This window comes from Oncorhynchus kisutch, unplaced genomic scaffold, assembly GCF_002021735.2.
Source record: "Oncorhynchus kisutch isolate 150728-3 unplaced genomic scaffold, Okis_V2 scaffold1889, whole genome shotgun sequence".
Classification (NCBI taxonomy): Eukaryota; Metazoa; Chordata; class Actinopteri; order Salmoniformes; family Salmonidae; genus Oncorhynchus; species Oncorhynchus kisutch.
In genome coordinates, this window is record NW_022263834.1 from 11720 (window position 1) to 32500 (window position 20781).

The 20781-nt window shown below is 44.0% G+C and overlaps 2 protein-coding genes across 2 annotated transcripts in view; one reads left to right on the top strand and one right to left on the bottom strand.

Moving 5' to 3' along the window:
- Positions 1-289: 289 nt before the first annotated feature.
- On the bottom strand, positions 290-18959 carry LOC116368214 (zinc finger protein 239-like). The gene is made up of 2 exons (XM_031819144.1): positions 18935-18959; positions 290-1697 (listed from the first exon to the last, which is right to left on the bottom strand). The coding sequence occupies exons 1-2, from the start codon at positions 18957-18959 to the stop codon at positions 547-549; spliced, it is 1176 nt and encodes a 391-aa protein (XP_031675004.1). The 3' UTR covers positions 290-546.
- Positions 18960-19029: 70 nt separating this feature from the next.
- Positions 19030-20781, top strand: part of LOC116368216 (endoglucanase) — a gene marked incomplete at its 3' end in the record, with an annotated part of 4463 nt that continues 2711 nt past the window's right edge. Inside the window, 1 exon segment of the mRNA XM_031819146.1 lies at positions 19030-19474. Within this exon segment, the coding sequence (XP_031675006.1) occupies positions 19411-19474 (64 nt within the window).

Sequence of the window (20781 nt, forward strand, 5' to 3'; positions counted from 1 at the left end):
CATTCGTACTTTTCTATTAAAAAACAAATATACTTTAAACATTTTAATATATTTTTTTAATGTTATAAGCTCACATAATATAATTTGAAAATATTAAGTATTAAGGTGTATAAGAGAATAAACGTGTTTGAATTAATATTAACATTAATTTATTTATTTCCACAGCTTTCTAAATATGTTTAATTATAAGATAGAACACAGAGTGGCCTCTCCTACCCAGTTCTGGTGTTGGAGATCATTCCACACTCTGTGTTCTACTACCCAGGTCTGGTGTTGGAGATCATTCTACACTCTGTGTTCTACTACCCAGGTCTGGTGTTGGAGATCATTCTACACTCTGTGTTCTACTACCCAGGTCTGGTGTTGGAGAACATTCTACACTCTGTGATCTACTACCCAGGTCTGGTGTTGGAGAACATTCTACACTCTGTGATCTACTACCCAGGTCTGGTGTTGGAGATCATTCTACACTGTGTTCTACTACCCAGGTCTGGTGTTGGAAATCATTCCACACTCTGTGTTCAACTACCCAGGTCTTGGCGGAGGTCATTCTACACTCTGTGGATCTCCTGAGTGTATTTTCTGATGTTTAATCAGAGAACTTGAATGAGAGTATCTCTTGTCACACTGATCACAGCCATAAGGCTTCTCTCCTGTGTGTGTTCTCTGGTGTACTGCCAGGTTGCTTGAGGTAGAACAACTCGTCCCGCAGTCAGAGCAGTGGTAAGGTTTCTCTCCAGTGTGGGTTCTCTTGTGTGATATCAGGTTACTTGAGGTAGTACATCTCTTCCCACAGTCTGGGCAGTGGTAAGGCTTTTCACCAGTGTGGGTTCTCTGATGTACTATCAGTATGTCTAATAAAGCAAAACTCTTCCCACATTCAAAGCAGTGGTGAGGCTTCTCTCCTGTGTGTGTTCTCTGGTGAGATTTTAAATGTGATGATCTAACAAAACCCTTCCCACAGTCAGAGCAGTGGTAAGGTTTTTCTCCTGTGTGTATTCTCTGGTGTACAATCAGGTGACTTGGCTGAGTAAAACTCTTCCCACATTGATCACAGCTATAAGGCTTCTCTCCTGTATGTGTTCTCTGGTGTGTTATCAGATAGCTTGAGGTAGTAAAGCTCAATCCACAGTTGGAGCAGCGATAAGGCTTCTCTCCAGTGTGTATTCTCTTGTGTACAGTCAGGTTTGATGACTGAGTGAATCGCTTCCCGCATTGATCACAGCCATATGGCCTCTCTCCTGTATGTGTTCGCTGGTGTATAATCAGTTCACTTGAGGAGGTTAAACTTTTCCCACAGTCTGAGCAGTGGTAAGGCTTCTCTCCAGTGTGCGTTCGCTGGTGCAGCTTTAAATGCTGTGATGTTGAAAAGGTCCTCTCACAGTCAGAGCAGCGGTAAGGCTTCTCTCCTGTGTGTGTCAACTGGTGTTTTGTCAGGTTCCCTAGTTGAGAAAATCTCTTCAAACAGTCAGTGCAGCTATAAGGTTTCTCTCCTGTATGGATTCTGTGGTGTATTTTAAGTTCTGTTGAAGAGGTGAAACTCTTCCCACAGTCAGAGCAGTGGTGAGGTTTCTTCCCTGTGGATCTCCGCTGGGGTTTCTTGAGGTGTTCTGATTTGGAGAGACTCTTCTCAGCCTCGTCAGCATCATGATGTTGTTGAGGCTCCCCAGAGGATACACGACAGTCACGTCTCTCTCCTGTGTGAACAACAAAGTAAGACAGTCACTGTAGTGAATGTTTAAATGTTTTTACAAACTTTTTTTGACAACTGTCTTCTAACAATCTGATGGTCAAGTGAAGAACAATAGTCATATTTTGTCTTCATTTTTCACATTAGTAGTAATATCTATGACTTTGGTCTTACAATATGTTATTACAGTTGTTGAAACCTTCAGCAGTGATCCAGACGACTTTAGGTCCCCAGTATTACTAATGGTATTATTTTATTATCAGCTTTACTGATTATCAGCTAAACCACAGCCAATAAAAACCACAGCCAATAAAAACCACAGCCAATAAAAACCACAGCCAATAAAAACCACAGCCAATAAAACCACAGCCAATAAAACCACAGCCAATAAAACCACAGCCAATAAAACCACAGCCAATAAAACCACAGCCAATAAAACCACAGCCAATAAAACCACAGCCAATAAAACCACAGCCAATAAAACCACAGCCAATAAAACCACAGCCAATAAAAATCACAGCCAATAAAAACCACAGCAACCACAGCCAATAAAACCACAGCCAATAAAAACCACAGCAACCACAGCCAATAAAACCACAGCCAATAAAAACCACAGCCAATAAAAACCACAGCAACCACAGCCAATAAAACCACAGCCAATAAAAACCACAGCCAATAAAAACCACAGCCAATAAAAACCACAGCCAATAAAACCACAGCCAATAAAACCACAGCCAATAAAACCACAGCCAATAAAACCACAGCCAATAAAAACCACAGCCAATAAAAACCACAGCCAATAAAAACCACAGCCAATAAAAACCACAGCCAATAAAACCACAGCCAATAAAACCACAGCCAATAAAACCACAGCCAATAAAACCACAGCCAATAAAAACCACAGCCAATAAAACCACAGCCAATAAAACCACAGCCAATAAAACCACAGCCAATAAAACCACAGCCAATAAAAATCACAGCAACCACAGCCAATAAAACCACAGCCAATAAAAACCACAGCCAATAAAAACCACAGCAACCACAGCCAATAAAACCACAGCCAATAAAACCCACAGCCAATAAAAACCACAGCCAATAAAAACCACAGCCAATAAAACCACAGCCAATAAAACCACAGCCAATAAAACCACAGCCAATAAAAACCACAGCCAATAAAAACCACAGCCAATAAAAACCACAGCCAATAAAACCACAGCCAATAAAACCACAGCCAATAAAACCACAGCCAATAAAAACCACAGCCAATAAAAACCACAGCCAATAAAAACCACAGCCAATAAAACCAGAGGATCAATTAGGGCTCTAACTCTACCACTTATCTATAACACAGCATCCATGTGTATCTGTGTGTATAGTGCTGTTATGTAATGTGTGTTGGTTTGACATGTCTATGTTTGTGTCTCTGTATTTTTTTAATCTGTTTCTTTTAAATCTGATTCTATGATTCTATATATTCTTTGATTCTTTGATTTTTTTTTTATACCTTTATTTAACTAGGCAAGTCAGTTAAGAACACATTCTTATTTTCAATGACGGCCTAGGAACGCTGGATTAACTGCCTTGTTCAGGGGCGACAGATTTGTACCTTGTCAGCTCGGGGGATCTAATCTTGCAACCTTACAGTTAACTAGTCCAACGCAACAACAACCTGCCTCTCTCTCGTTGCACTCCACAAGGAGACTGCCTGTTACGCGAATGCAGTAAGCCAAGGTAAGTTGCTAGCTAGCATTAAACTTATCTTATAAAAAACAATCAATCAATCAGAATCACTAGTTAACTACACATGGTTGATGATAATACTAGATATTATCTAGCGTGTCCTGCTTTGCATATAATCTGACTGAGCATACAAGCATACAAGTATCTGACTGAGCGGTGGTAGGCAGAAGCAGGTGCGTAAGCATTCATTCAAACAGCATTTTCGTGCGCTTTGCCAGCAGCTCTTTGTTGTGCGTCAAGCATTGCGCTGTTTATGACTTCAAGCCTATCAACTCCCGAGATGAGGCTGGTGTAACCGAAGTGAAATGGCTAGCTAGTTAGCGGGGTGTGCGCTAATAGCGTTTCAAACGTCACTCGCTCTGAGACTTGGAGTGGTTGTTCCCATTGCTCTGCATTGGTAACGCTGCCCCGAGGGTGGCTGTTGTCATTGTGTTTCTGGGTCGAGCCCAGGGAGGAGCGAGGAGAGGTATGGAAGCTATACTGTTACACTGGCAATACTAAAGTGCCTATAAGAACATCCAATAGTCAAAGGTTAATGAAATACTAATGGTATAGAGGGAAATAGTCCTATAATTCCTATAATAACTACAACCTAAAACTTCTTACCTGGGAATATTGAAGACTCATGTTAAAAGGAACCACCAGCTTTCATATGTTCTCATGTTCTGAGCGAGGAATTTAAACGTTAGCTTTCTTACATGGCACATATTGCACTTTTACTTCTCCAACACTTTGATCTTGCATTATTTAAACCAAATTGAACATGTTTCATTATTTATTGGAGGCGAAATTGATTTAATTGATGTATTATATTAAAATAAGTGTTCATTCAGTATTGTTGTAATTGTTATTATCACAACTAAATAAGATTAAAAAATATATATATAAAAAAAGAAATTGGACGATTAATCGGTATCGGCTTTTTTTCTCAGAGGTCCTCCAATAATCGGTATCGGCGTTGAAAAATCATAATCGGTCGACCTCTAGTCCAGGCTGTGCCCAGACAGTCGATTGACTAGAACAGGGAGTAGCTGGAGGGACATCCACTGAGAGAACACCCCCCCTGGCAGAAGACAGCTCAAGGCGATTTTGAAAGTATAAAGTCCCGGACACGAGGGTAAGGCATGCAGGCGCTCCCCGAGAACGATCCTTCTCCTTATTTCTGGTTCCGACACCCCATCCATTTCACCTGGAGTCGAACAACGAGCCATTTCCTGGTTGGAGCTAGTAGAGGGGTACAGTGGTGGAAACTGATCGTAGTCCAGGAAGGACCCATCCTATTGGATGTTTTGACAGGGAAGCATTTAAAGATGCCTAGAGTCTCTTAGAACCCTTATTCGGATCAAAGTGTTCGGTCAAAATTGGTTTCTTTCATCACAGTGCTAGCTGTGCCACCAGAGACTCTGGGTTTGAGCCCAGGCTCTGTCGCAGCTGGCCGCGACCGGGAGGTCCATGGGGCGACGCACAAATTGGCCCAGCGTCGTCCGGGTTAGGGAGGGTTTGGCCAGTAGGGATATCCTTGTCTCTTCGCGCACTAGCGACTCTCCATGCGAGTCCCCAGCAGATTGATACATTTTAATAGCACGCGAGTCCCCAGCAGATTGCTACATTTTAATAGCACGCGAGTCCCCAGCAGATTGATACATTTTAATAGCACGCGAGTCCCCAGCAGATTGATACATTTTAATAGCACGCGAGTCCCCAGCAGATTGATACATTTTAATAGCACGCGAGTCCCCAGCAGATTGCTACATTTTAATAGCACGCGAGTCCCCAGCAGATTGCTACATTTTAATAGCATGCGAGTCCCCAGCAGATTGCTACATTTTAATAGCACGCGAGTCCCCAGCAGATTGCTACATTTTAATAGCACGCGAGTCCCCAGCAGATTGATACATTTTAATAGCACGCGAGTCCCCAGCAGATTGCTACATTTTAATAGCACGCGAGTCCCCAGCAGATTGATACATTTTAATAGCACGCGAGTCCCCAGCAGATTGATACATTTTAATAGCACGCGAGTCCCCAGCAGATTGGTGTACAGTCAACCAACCAACCAGCTGGCTGGGAGAGTGGGGTGTACATTCAACCAACCAACCAGCTGGCTGGGTGGTGTGTACATTCAGCCAATCAGCTGGCTGGGAGAGTGGGGTGTACAGTCAACCAACCAACCAACCGGCTGGGTGGGGTGTACATTCAACCAACCAACCAGGTGGCTGGGAGAGTGGGGTGTACAGTCAACCAACCAACCGGCTGGGAGAGTGGGGTGTACAGTCAACCAACCAGCCAGCTGGCTGGGAGAGTGGGGTGTACAGTCAACCAACCAACCAGCTGGCTGGGAGAGTGGGGTGCACAGTCAACCAACCAACCGGCTGGGAGAGTGGGGTGTACAGTCAACCAACCAACCGGCTGAGTGGGGTGTACAGTCAACCAACCAACCGGCTGAGTGGGGTGTACAGTCAACCAACCAACCAGCTGGCTGGGTGGTGTGTACATTCAGCCAATCAGCTGGCTGGGAGAGTGGGGTGTACAGTCAACCAACCAGATGGCTGGGAGAGTGGGGCGTACAGTCAACCAACCAGATGGCTGGGAGAGTGGGGTGTACAGTCAACCAACCAGATGGCTGGGAGAGTGGGGTGTACAGTCAACCAACCAACCAGCTGGCTGGGAGAGTGGGGTGCACAGTCAACCAACCAACCGGCTGAGTGGGGTGTACAGTCAACCAACCAACCGGCTGAGTGGGGTGTACAGTCAACCAACCAACCAGCTGGCTGGGTGGTGTGTACATTCAGCCAATCAGCTGGCTGGGAGAGTGGGGTGTACAGTCAACCAACCAGATGGCTGGGAGAGTGGGGCGTACAGTCAACCAACCAGATGGCTGGGAGAGTGGGGTGTACAGTCAACCAACCAGATGGCTGGGAGAGTGGGGTGTACATTCAACCAACCAGCTGGCTGGGAGAGTGGAGTGTACATTCAACCATCTACTATGTCATGTTTCATGTTCTGTGTGAACCAACCAACCAGATGGCTGGGAGAGTGGAGTGTACATAGAACCAACCAACCATCTGGCTGGGAGAGTGGAGTCAACCATCTATTATGTCATGTTTCATGTTCTCTGTGAACCAACCAACCATCTGGCTGGGAGAGTGGAGTCAACCATCTATTATGTCATGTTTCATGTTCTCTGTGAACCAACCAACCAGCTGGCTGGGAGAGTGGAGTCAACCATCTATTATGTCATGTTTCATGTTCTCTGTGAACCAACCAACCAGCTGGCTGGGAGAGTGGAGTCAACCATCTATTATGTCATGTTTCATGTTCTCTGTGAACCAACCAACCAGCTGGCTGGGAGAGTGGAGTCAACCATCTATTATGTCATGTTTCATGTTCTCTGTGAACCAACCAACCAGCTGGCTGGGAGAGTGGAGTCAACCATCTATTATGTCATGTTTCATGTTCTCTGTGAACCAACCAACCAGCTGGCTGGGAGAGTGGAGTCAACCATCTATTATGTCATGTTTCATGTTCTCTGTGAACCAACCAACCAGCTGGCTGGGAGAGTGGAGTCAACCATCTATTATGTCATGTTTCATGTTCTCTGTGAACCAACCAACCAGCTGGCTGGGAGAGTGGAGTCAACCATCTATTATGTCATGTTTCATGTTCTCTGTGAACCAACCAACCAGCTGGCTGGGAGAGTGGAGTCAACCATCTATTATGTCATGTTTCATGTTCTCTGTGAACCAACCAACCAGCTGGCTGGGAGAGTGGAGTCAACCATCTATTATGTCATGTTTCATGTTCTCTGTGAACCAACCAACCAGCTGGCTGGGAGAGTGGAGTCAACCATCTATTATGTCATGTTTCATGTTCTCTGTGAACCAACCAACCAGCTGGCTGGGAGAGTGGAGTCAACCATCTATTATGTCATGTTTCATGTTCTCTGTGAACCAACCAACCAGCTGGCTGGGAGAGTGGAGTCAACCATCTATTATGTCATGTTTCATGTTCTGAACCCCAGGAAGAGTTTAGCTGAGGTTTCCACAACAGTTCATGGTTATAAACATCCTTATAAAATATCCAACAAGATATGTGACAAATTAGTCTATAAACCATGTGAGGGCTTGAATCAGTTTTGATTAGAGGGTTCCCTGGTGTGATTGGTGCACAGACGGCCCCTGCATTAACACCAGGGGGCCCTCTGAATACCAGGATACCTACATTAATACCAGGGGGCCCTCCGAATACCAGACGGCACCTGCATTCACATCAGGGGGCCCTCCGAATACCAGACGGCAACTGCATTAACCTGCATTAACACCAGGGTGCCTACATTAACACCAGGGCGCCTACATTAACACCAGGGCGCCTACATTAACACCAGGGCGCCTACATTAACACCAGGGCGCCTACATTAACACCAGGGCGCCTACATTAACACCAGGGCGCCTACATTAACACCAGGGTGCCTACATTAACACCAGGGTGCCTACATTAACACCAGGGCGCCTACATTAACACCAGGGCGCCTACATTAACACCAGGGTGCCTACATTAACACCAGGGTGCCCACATTAACCAGAAAGGCCAGCAAAGCTTTCAGCTCTTAGGGGACTCGGCATATCAGACAGACAGCTCGGTGCATTCAACATGACAATACCTCTCATAAATAAAAGTAGTGATGAAGTCAATCTCTCCTCCACTTTGAGCCAGGAGAGATTGACATGTATAGTATTAATATCAGCTCTCTGTGTTCATCCAAGGGCCAGCCGTGCTGCTCTGTTCTGAGCCAATTGGCCCTTGGAGTCCCTCTTTGTGGCATCCGACTGAACAGTAGTCTAGGTGTGACAAAACTAGGGCCTGTAAGGACCTGCCTTGTTGATAGTGCTGTTAAGAAGTTAGAAACTAGGACCTGCCTTGTTGATAGTGTTGTTAAGAAGGTAGAAACTAGGGCCTGTAGGACCTGCCTTGTTGATAGTGTTGTTAAGAAGGTAGAAACCAGGGCCTGTAGGACCTGCCTTGTTGATAGTGCTGTTAAGAAGGTAGAAACTAGGACCAGCCTTGTTGATAGTGTTGTTAAGAAGGTAGAAACTAGGGCATGTAGGACCTGCCTTGTTGATAGTGTTGTTAAAAAGGTAGAAACTAGGGCCTGTAGGACCTGCCTTGTTGATAGTGTTGTTAAGAAGGTAGAAACCAGGGCCTGTAGGACCTGCCTTGTTGATAGTGCTGTTAAGAAGGTAGAAACTAGGACCAGCCTTGTTGATAGTGTTGTTAAGAAGGTAGAAACTAGGGCATGTAGGACCTGCCTTGTTGATAGTGTTGTTAAAAAGGTAGAAACTAGGGCCTGTAGGACCTGCCTTGTTGATAGTGTTGTTAAAAAGGTAGAAACTAGGGTCTGTAGGACCTGCCTTGTTGATAGTGTTGTTAAAAAGGTAGAAACTAGGGCCTGTAGGACCTGCCTTGTTGATAATGTTGTTAAGAAGGTAGAAACTAGGGCCTGTAGGACCTGCCTTGTTGATAGTGCTGTTAAGAAGGTAGAAACTAGGGCCTGTAGGACCTGCCTTGTTGATAGTGTTGTTAAGAAGGTAGAAACTAGGGCCTGTAGGACCTGCCTTGTTGATAGTGTTGTTAAGAAGGTAGAAACTAGGGCCTGTAGGACCAACCTTGTTGATAGTGTTGTTAAGAAGGTAGAAACTAGGGCCTGTAGGACCTGCCTTGTTGATAGTATTGTTAAGAAGGTAGAAACTAGGGCCTGTAGGACCTGCCTTGTTGATAGTGCTGTTAAGAAGGTAGAAACTAGGGCCTGTAGGACCTGCCTTGTTGATAGTGTTGTTAAGAAGGTAGAAACTAGGGCCTGTAGGACCTGCCTTGTTGATAGTGTTGTTAAGAAGGTAGAAACTAGGGCCTGTAGGACCTGCCTTGTTGATAGTGTTGTTAAGAAGGTAGAAACCAGGGCCTGTAGGACCTGCCTTGTTGATAGTGCTGTTAAGAAGGTAGAAACTAGGGCATGTAGGACCTGCCTTGTTGATAGTGTTGTTAAGAAGGTAGAAACTAGGGCCTGTAGGACCTGCCTTGTTGATAGTGTTGTTAAGAAGGTAGAAACTAGGGCCTGTAGGACCTGCCTTGTTGATAGTGTTAAGAAGGTAGAAACTAGGGCCTGTAGTACCTGCCTTGTTGATAGTGTTGTTAAGAAGGTAGAAACTAGGGCCTGTATGACCTGCCTTGTTGATAGTGTTGTTAAGAAGGTAGAAACCAGGGCCTGTAGGACCTGCCTTGTTGATAGTGCTGTTAAGAAGGTAGAAACTAGGGCCTGTAGGACCTGCCTTGTTGATAGTGCTGTTAAGAAGGTAGAAACTAGGGCCTGTAGGACCTGCCTTGTTGATAGTGTTGTTAAGAAGGTAGAAACTAGGACCTGCCTTGTGGATAGTGTTGTTAAGAAGGTAGAAACTAGGGCCTGTAGGACCTGCCCTGTTGATAGTGTTGTTAAGAAGGTAGAAACCAGGGCCTGTAGGACCTGCCTTGTTGATAGTGCTGTTAAGAAGGTAGAAACTAGGGCCTGTAGGACCTGCCTTGTTGATAGTGTTGTTAAGAAGGTAGAAACTAGGACCTGCCTTGTGGATAGTGTTGTTAAGAAGGTAGAAACTAGGGCCTGTAGGACCTGCCTTGTTGATAGTGTTGTTAAGAAGGTAGAAACTAGGGCCTGTAAGGACCTGCCTTGTTGATAGTGTTGTTAAGAAGGTAGAAACTAGGGCCTGTATGACCTGCCTTGTTGATAGTGCTGTTAAGAAGGTAGAAACTAGGCCTGTAGGACCTGCCTTGTTGATAGTGTTGTTAAGAAGGCAGAAACTAGGGCCTGTAGGACCTGCCTTGTTGATAGTGTTGTTAAGAAGGTAGAAACTAGGGCCTGTAGGACCTGCCTTGTTGATAGTGTTGTTAAGAAGGTAGAAACTAGGACCTGTAGGACCTGCCTTGTTGATAGTGCTGTTGAGAAGGTATAAACTAGGGCCTGTAGGACCTGCCTTGTTGATAGTGTTGTTAAGAAGGTAGAAACTAGGGCCTGTAGGACCTGCCTTGTTGATAGTGTTGTTAAGAAGGTAGAAACTAGGGCCTGTAGGACCTGCCTTGTTTATAGTGTTGTTAAGAAGGTAGAAACTAGGGCCTGTAGGACCTGCCTTGTTGATAGTGCTGTTAAGAAGGTAGAAACTAGGGCCTGTAGGACCTGCCTTGTTGATAGTGCTGTTAAGAAGGTAGAAACTAGGGCCTGTAGGACCTGCCTTGTTGATAGTGCTGTTAAGAAGGTAGAAACTAGGGCCTGTAGGACCTGCCTTGTTGATAGTGTTGTTAAGAAGGTAGAAACTAGGGCCTGTAGGATCTGCCTTGTTGATTGTGTTGTTAAGAAGGTAGAAACTAGGGCCTGTAGGACCTGCCTTGTTGATAGTGTTGTTAAGAAGGTAGAAACCAGGGCCTGTAGGACCTGCCTTGTTGATAGTGTTAAGAAGGTAGAAACTAGGGCCTCTAGGACCTGCCTTGTTGATAGTGTTGTTAAGAAGGTAGAAACTAGGGCCTGTAGGACCTGCCTTGTTGATAGTGTTGTTAAGAAGGTAGAAACTAGGGCCTGTAGGACCTGCCTTGTTGATAGTGTTGTTAAGAAGGTAGAAACTAGGGCCTGTAGGACCTGCCTTGTTGATAGTGTTGTTAAGAAGGTAGAGCAGCACTTTATTATAGACAGACTCCTCCCCATCTTAGCTACTGTTGTATCAATATGTTTTGACCATGATAATTACAATACAGGGTCACTCCAAGCAATTTAGTCACCTCAACTTGCTCAATGTTCACATTATTCATTACGAGATGTTGTTGAGGTTTAGGGTTTAATGAATCATTTGGCCCAAATACAATTATTTTAGTTGTATAAATATTTAGGTCTAACTTATTCCTTATTTTAGTTGTATAAATATTTAGGTCTAACTTATTCCTTATTTTAGTTGTATAAATATTTAGGTCTAACTTATTCCTTATTTTAGTTGTATAAATATTTAGGTCTAACTTATTCCTTATTGTAGTTGTATAAATATTTAGGTCTAACTTATTCCTTATTTTAGTTGTATAAATATTTAGGTCTAACTTATTCCTTATTGTAGTTGTATAAATATTTAGGGCTAACTTATTCCTTATTTTAGTTGTATAAATATTTAGGTCTAACTTATTCCTTATTTTAGTTGTATAAATATTTAGGGCTAACTTATTCCTTATTTTAGTTGTATAAATATTTAGGTCTAACTTATTCCTTATTTTAGTTGTATAAATATTTAGGGCTAACTTATTCCTTGCCACCCACTCTGAAACTAATTGCATCTCTTTGTTAAGTGTTGCAGTCATTTCAAATCGCTGTAGTAGCTGACGAGTTATGGGTGCAAGGACTGACCATCCATGACATCAAAACGACAGTTTCAACCATGTTAACATTTACTTTGTTTACAGACACTGGAGTAAAAAGGAGCATCTATTTTAAGTCCTGATGGGGAACCACAGCTGAACTTAGGTCACGGGGCATTTCTAAGTTATATTCTTCAAGAATCAATGACATCATTCATTTATAGTCCAAATATGGATGTAGGAACTGCAGATTGACCTTTAAAATCATACATCAGTTAAACTGCAGAGTACCTCCGTTTTTAAGATAGTACTTACCAGTGTTAATCAGATCTCCTGTCTCTGCCTCCTCCTCTTCATCCTCCTCCTCTTTCACTCTGATCGGGTCTTCCTCTTCTTTCACTGAAACGTCTTTCTCTTCTTCTTTCACTGTAACAGCCTCAGCCTCTACTTCTTGTTTTATGGTAACATCCTCCTCTTCCTCCTCCTCTTTCACAACAACTTCTTTCTCCGTCCAGCAGACCTCCTCCTCCTCTTCCTCTTCTTTAACAAGAGCGAAGCTAAGTGAGCTCATATCGGGGATTAGCTAGGCTATTGCTAACTTAACGAGCCAGTCGGCAAAACAACAAAACGTAAATATGAAATTAAAATAGGGGTAACAAGTAAACACGACAGAATGGTGTTTTAAACACAGTGGCTAATAAATCTCTGTAAAGAGCTTTATTATGTCGGCTATATCGGACAGATGTGTCTAACTGTTGTTTGAAGAAGCGCCCCCCGTCCATTATATTATACGTCACTCTGACACCTTCAAGACCTACGTCGCCATCTGTTGACTGAAGTGGGTAACGCAGTTGAGGGAAAAGTGTATTTTATTTTTTTGACAAATTTCATAACGTTACCCCCCTCAATCCCTCCCTCTTTCCTCTGACCCTCTCTACCACGTTTTTCTGACCCTCTCCCACTTTTTCTGACCCTCTCTCCCTCTTTCTGACCCCCTCTCTCTCTCCCTATGTAATGTGCACAACACACCAACGCAGTCGACTCATAGCAGTAACAAAACAAAACAAAAGTATATTTAAAAAAAAAATAATAATAATAATTAATAATCGATTGATCCACACAATAATACCAAAGTCAATATCAGCATGTGAAGTAGCTAGTTATCTCTAAAATTGCCCTAAACAAACTGCGCTATCAAAACAGGTATCTACAATCTCACCATGAGAGAGAGGTATTGGCATGTTGAATGCACCGAGCTGTCTGTCCTAACTACTGGCACACAGCTCGGACACCCATGCATACCCCACAAGACATGCCACAAGAGGTCTCTTCACAGTCCCCAAGTCCAGAACAGACTATGGGAGGCACGTAAAGATGAACTGAGCAAAGTAGAGAGAGAGAGAGATCGTTGATGAAAACCTGCTCCAGAGAGCCTAGGACCTCAGACTGGAGCGAAGGTTCACCTTCCGACAGGACAACGACCCCTAAGCACACAGCCAAGACAACGCAGGAGTGGCTTCGGGGACAAGTCTCTGAATGTCCTTCAGTGTCGCAGCCAGAGCCCGAACATGAACCTGATCTGACAGCTCTGGAGAGACCTGAAAATAGCTGTGCAGCGATGCTCCCCATCCAACCTGACAGAGCTTGAGAGGATCTGCAGAGAAGAATGGGAGAAACTCCCCAAATACAGGTGTGCCAAGCTTGTAGTGTCATACCCAAGAAGACTCTAGGCTTTAATCACTGCCAAAGGGGATTCAACAAAGTACTGAGTAAAGGGTCTGAATACTTATGTAAATGTGATATTTAATTTTTTATTTGATAAATTAGCAACAAAAAAAATTACAACTGTTTTTGCTTTGTCATTATGGGGTATTGTGATGTCATTATGGGGTATTGTGATGTCATTATGGGGTAGTGTGATGTCATTCTGGGGTATCGTGATGTCATTGTGGGGTATTGTGATGTCATTATGTAGTATTGTGATGTCATTATGTTTTTTTTGTGTAGATTGATGAGGAAAATAACTATTTAATTTATGTGTGAGAGTGTGTGGCGTCAATATGCATGTGTGTGTGGAGTGTCAGTATGTGTTTCTGTGTGTGGAATGTCAGTATGTGTGTGTGAGTAGAGTCCAGTGTCCAGTGTGTGGGTAGAGTTCATTTGGTGCATTGGTAACGCATGCCGTGTAATAGCAGAGAGAACAGTCTTTGGCTTGGGTGGCTTTGAAAATGCGGGGGCCATTGCTCTGACACCACCTGGTATAGAGATCCTGGATAACAGGGGGCTCGTCCCCAGTGATGTACTGGGCCGTACCCACTACCCTCTGACACCACCTGGTATAGAGGTCCTGGATGGCAGGGGGCTCGTCCCCAGTGGTGTACTGGGCCGTACCACTTCCCTCTGACACCACCTGGTATAGAGATCCTGGATTGCAGGGGGCTTGTCCTCAGTGGTGTACTGGGCCGTACCCACTTCCCTCTGACACCACCTGGTATAGAGATCCTGGATGGCAGGGGGCTCGTCCCCAGTAAAGTACTGGGCAATACGCACTACGCTCTGTAGCGCCTTGTGGACGGATGCCAAGCAGTTGCCATACCAGGCGGTGATGCAGCCAGTCAAGATTCTCTCGATGGTGCAGCTGTAGAATGTTTTTGATTATCTGAGGGCCCATGCCAAATGATGATCAGGGTGGTTGTTACCTACCCTTACCACTTGGGGGCGACATGTCAGAAAGTCCAGGATCCAGTTGCAGAGGGAGGTGTTTAGTCCCAGGGTCCTTAGCTTAGTGATGAGCTTTGAGGGCACTATGGTGTTGAACGCTGAGCTGTAGCCAATGAACAACATTCTCACATAGTTGGTCCTTTTGTCCAGGTGGGAAAGGCCAGTGTGGATCTGTTGGGACGGTATGCGAATTGGAGTGGGTAAAAAGTGACTGGGATGATGGTGTCTCCTAATTGAGCAGTATGACGGCTGCGTGGTCCCATGGTGTTTATACTTGCATACTATTGTTTGTAAAGATGAACGTGGTACCTTCAGGCGTTTGGAAACTGCTCCCAGGGATGAACCAGACAGATTTTTTTTCTGAGGTATTGTCTGATTTATTTTGATTTTCCCATGATGTCAAGTAGAGAGGCACTGAGTTTGAAGGTAGGCCTTGAAATACATCCACAGGTACACCTCCAATTGACTCAAATAATGTCAATTAGCCTATCAGAAGCTTCTAAAGCCATGACATCATTTTCAGGAATTTTCCAAGCTGTTTAAAGGCAGAGTCAACTTAGTGTATGTAAACTTCTGACCCACTGGAATAGTGACACAGTGAAATAATCTGTCTGTAAACAATTGTTGGAAAAATTACTTGTGTCATGCACAAAAGTAGATGTCCGATTTGCCAAAACTATAGTTTGTGAACACGAAATTTGTGGAGTGGTTGAAATGAATGAGTTTTAATGACTCCAACCTCAGTGTATGTAAACTCCTGACTTCAACTGTATGAAGCCATTGACTGATTTGATAAACTCCTCAAAGCCAACAAACATCATTACCTGTTCTGTCATCTGTTTCTGTCCCATTAAAACACTCATTACCTGCTCTGTCATCTGTTCCTGTCCCATTAAAACACTCATTACCTGCTCTGTCATCTGTTCCTGTCCCATTAAAACACTCATTACCTGCTCTGTCATCTGTTCCTGTCCCATTAGAACACTCATTACCTGCTCTGTCATCTGTTCCTGTCCCATTAAAACACTCATTACCTGCTCTGTCATCTGTTCCTGTCCCATTAAAACACTCATTACCTGCTCTGTCATCTGTTCCTGTCCCATTAAAACACTCATTACCTGCTCTGTCATCTGTTCCTGTCCCATTAAAACACTCATTACCTGCTCTGTCATCTGTTCCTGTCCCATTAAAACACTCATTGCCTGCTCTGTCATCTGTTCCTGTCCCATTAAAACACTCATTACCTGCTCTGTCATCTGTTCCTGTCCCATTAAAACACTCATTACCTGCTCTGTCATCTGTTCCTGTCCCATTAAAACACTCATTACCTGCTCTGTCATCTGTTCCTGTCCCATTAAAACACTCATTACCTGCTCTGTCATCTGTTCCTGTCCCATTAAAACACTCATTACCTGCTCTGTCATCTGTTCCTGTCCCATTAAAACACTCATTACCTGCTCTGTCATCTGTTCCTGTCCCATTAAAACACTCATTACCTGCTCTGTCATCTGTTCCTGTCCCATTAAAACACTCATTACCTGCTCTGTCATCTGTTCCTGTCCCATTAAAACACTCATTACCTGCTCTGTCATCTGTTCCTGTCCCATTAAAACACTCATTACCTGCTCTGTCATCTGTTCCTGTCCCATTAAAACACTCATTACCTGCTCTGTCATCTGTTCCTGTCCCATTAAAACACTCATTACCTGCTCTGTCATCTGTTCCTGTCCCATTAGAACACTCATTACCTGCTCTGTCATCTGTTCCTGTCCCATTAAAACACTCATTACCTGCTCTGTCATCTGTTCCTGTCCCATTAAAACACTCATTACCTGCTCTGTCATCTGTTCCTGTCCCATTAAAACACTCATTACCTGCTCTGTCATCTGTTCCTGTCCCATTAAAACACTCATTACCTGCTCTGTCATCTGTTCCTGTCCCATTAGAACACTCATTACCTGCTCTGTCATCTGTTCCTGTCCCATTAGAACACTCATTACCTGCTCTGTCATCTGTTCCTGTCCCATTAAAACACTCATTACCTGCTCTGTCATCTGTTCCTGTCCCATTAAAACACTCATTACCTGCTCTGTCATCTGTTCCTGTCCCATTAAAACACTCATTACCTGCTCTGTCATCTGTTCCTGTCCCATTAAAACACTCATTACCTGCTCTGTCATCTGTTCCTGTCCCATTAAAACACTCATTACCTGCTCTGTCATCTGTTCCTGTCCCATTAAAACACTCATTACCTGCTCTGTCATCTGTTCCTGTCCCATTAAAACACTCATTACCTGCTCTGTCATCTGTTCCTGTCCCATTAGAACACTCATTACCTGCTCTGTCATCTGTTCCTGTCCCATTAAAACACTCATTACCTGCTCTGTCATCTGTTCCTGTCCCATTAAAACACTCATTACCTGCTCTGTCATCTGTTCCTGTCCCATTAAAACACTCATTACCTGCTCTGTCATCTGTTCCTGTCCCATTAAAACACTCATTACCTGCTCTGTCATCTGTTCCTGTCCCATTAGAACACTCATTACCTGCTCTGTCATCTGTTCCTGTCCCATTAGAACACTCATTACCTGCTCTGTCATCTGTTCCTGTCCCATTAAAACACTCATTACCTGCTCTGTCATCTGTTCCTGTCCCATTAAAACACTCATTACCTGCTCTGTCATCTGTTCCTGTCCCATTAAAACACTCATTACCTGCTCTGTCATCTGTTCCTGTCCCATTAAAACACTCATTACCTGCTCTGTCATCTGTTCCTGTCCCATTAAAACACTCATTACCTGCTCTGTCATCTGTTCCTGTCCCATTAGAACACTCATTACCTGCTCTGTCATCTGTTCCTGTCCCATTAAAACACTCATTACCTGCTCTGTCATCTGTTCCTGTCCCATTAAAACACTCATTACCTGCTCTGTCATCTGTTCCTGTCCCATTAAAACACTCATTACCTGCTCTGTCATCTGTTCCTGTCCCATTAAAACACTCATTACCTGCTCTGTCATCTGTTCCTGTCCCATTAAAACACTCATTACCTGCTCTGTCATCTGTTCCTGTCCCATTAAAACACTCATTACCTGCTCTGTCATCTGTTCCTGTCCCATTAGAACACTCATTACCTGCTCTGTCATCTGTTCCTGTCCCATTAGAACACTCATTACCTGCTCTGTCATCTGTTCCTGTCCCATTAAAACACTCATTACCTGCTCTGTCATCTGTTCCTGTCCCATTAAAACACTCATTACCTGCTCTGTCATCTGTTCCTGTCCCATTAAAACACTCATTACCTGCTCTGTCATCTGTTCCTGTCCCATTAAAACACTCATTACCTGCTCTGTCATCTGTTCCTGTCCCATTAAAACACTCATTACCTGCTCTGTCATCTGTTCCTGTCCCATTAGAACACTCATTACCTGCTCTGTCATCTGTTCCTGTCCCATTAAAACACTCATTACCTGCTCTGTCATCTGTTCCTGTCCCATTAAAACACTCATTACCTGCTCTGTCATCTGTTCCTGTCCCATTAAAACACTCATTACCTGCTCTGTCATCTGTTCCTGTCCCATTAAAACACTCATTACCTGCTCTGTCATCTGTTCCTGTCCCATTAAAACACTCATTACCTGCTCTGTCATCTGTTCCTGTCCCATTAAAACACTCATTACCTGCTCTGTCATCTGTTCCTGTCCCATTAAAACACTCATTACCTGCTCTGTCATCTGTTCCTGTCCCATTAAAACACTCATTACCTGCTCTGTCATCTGTTCCTGTCCCATTAAAACACTCATTACCTGCTCTGTCATCTGTTCCTGTCCCATTAAAACATCATTACCTGCTCTGTCATCTGTTCCTGTCCCATTAAAACATCATTACCTGCTCTGTCATCTGTTCCTGTCCCATTAAAACACTCATTACCTGCTCTGTCATCTGTTCCTGTCCATTAAAACACTCATTACCTGCTCTGTCATCTGTTCCTGTCCCATTAAAACATCATTACCTGCTCTGTCATCTGTTCCTGTCCCATTAAAACACTCATTACCTGCTCTGTCATCTGTTCCTGTCCCATTAAAACACTCATTACCTGCCCTGTCATCTGTTCCTGTCCCATTAAAACACTCATTTCCTGCTCTGTCATCTGTTCCTGTCCCATTAAAACACTCATTACCTGCTCTGTCATCTGTTCCTGTCCCATTAAAACACTCATTACCTGCTCTGTCATCTGTTCCTGTCCCATTAAAACACTCATTACCTGCTCTGTCATCTGTTCCTGTCCCAGTAAAAGCTAACAGCCTCCTGCTCACCGTTTAAACTGTTAATTAAAACAGAGCAGCGCGCCTCTTGTGGCGATCACTGTAGTCCGCCTGTCTCTCCCCCCCCCTCCCCCACACACACCACAGGAAACGCCGGGAGGACTCATGTTGGCTCTACCTTAGTACTACCGCCACCTCTCTCTCTCTCTCTCTCTGCCTCTCTCGCTTTCACACACACACAGACACACACACGCAGAGCACCTCCATGCACACAGACACAAACACGCCCCGTGCGTCTCATTTACAGGCTGTCTTTCCCGCTGACAACACTCCGGTTTCCGTTGGAGAGGGACAGAGAGAGAGTGGAAAAAATGGGGCGGGGAATTCCAGCCTTGTTCACTTCTCTTCTCTGGGATGGTCGGGAGACTCGGCTGGGAGGAGAAAAGTGAGAGGGGGGGGAAAGTGAAATCAAGGTTTTCTCTTGTCTTGGTTTTGTCAGCGAGTGTTTGGGCAGATTGAGGACTGGTAACGATTACGCAGCGCACAGCTCTCTCCTGACCTCAGCTGTCTGGATGGAATTATTGGACCGACTGTCACTGAGATGTGTACAGACACAAGATGCGGCGGCTACACATCTCTTGGTCGGGGATGGGACTTCTACTTCTCTTCATTTTCACCACAGGTAAGACATGACATATATTTTGTCTTTATATACATTTATTTGACAATTGTGTCAGACAATAGGTGTGTGGATAGTCCTGATCTGAACCCTGGAAGCAGTGAGAAAGGATTTAGGTATTTAAACCCTAAAATGTTACGTTTTAAAAAAAAATCTTTAGATTGTTGACCAAAATGCTGTTTCTGTACAGTAGGTCTGATGACTGGGGCTCCACATAGTTAATTTGTGTTGTTCATAGACAACATTTTTTGTCTGAGAGTTGAGTACAGTATGAGAGTGGGTTACTGTATCTACCTCTATATGCTGAGGAATGTGGCTGATGTTTATAGCGCCTGGCCTGTTAAACCAAACTAATTAGGTTACAGGAGAGGCCAGAGGAGGGTCGGTTTTCTTTCTGTTGTTGTTGTTGTTTAACCTTTATTTAACAAAGTCAATTAAGAACCAATTCTTATTTATAATGACGGTCTAGAAACCGTGGGTTAACGGTCTTGTTGAGGGGAATTCGATCTAGCAACCTTTCGGTTACTAGTCCAACGCTCTAATCACTAGGCTACTTGCCAATCCTATTTTTTTGTTTGTTGGGGGGAGGTGGCGGAGTATTTTTTTAAATGTACCTTTATTTAACTAGGCTTGTTCATGGGCAGAACGACAGATTTGTACCTTGTCAGCTCGGGGATTTGAACTTGCAACCTTTATGGAATGTCCCCTTTTATTGTCCTAGACAGGTTATAACAGGTATGGAATGTCCCTGTTTATTGTCCTAGACAGGTTATAACAGGTATGGAACGTCCCTGTTTATTGTCCTAGACAGGTTATAACAGGTATGGAATGTCCCTGTTTATTGTCCTAGACAGGTTATAACAGGTATGGAACGTCCCTGTTTATTGTCCTAGACAGGGTATAACAGGTATGGAACGTGCCTGTTTATTGTCCTAGACAGGTTATAACAGGTATGGAACGTCCCTGTTTATTGTCCTAGACAGGTTATAACAGGTATGGAACGTCCCTGTTTATTGTCCTAGACAGGTTATAACAGGTATGGAACGTCCCTGTTTATTGTCCTAGACAGGTTATAACAGGTATGGAACGTCCCTGTTTATTGTCCTAGACAGGTTATAACAGGTATGGAACGTCCCTGTTTATTGTCCTAGACAGGGTATAACAGGTATGGAACGTGCCTGTTTATTGTCCTAGACAGGTTATAACAGGTATGGAACGTCCCTGTTTATTGTCCTAGACAGGTTATAACAGGTATGGAACGTCCCTGTTTATTGTCCTAGACAGGTTATAACAGGTATGGAACGTCCCTG

Coding starts and splice junctions, on each gene's coding strand:
- LOC116368214 (XM_031819144.1), bottom strand. CDS start 18,959: ATGAGTCCTCCCGGCGTTTCCTGTG. Junction 1,698..18,934: donor TCCTCCCGGCGTTTCCTGTG/GTGTGTGTGGGG, acceptor TTGTTCACACAG/GAGAGAGACGTGACTGTCGT.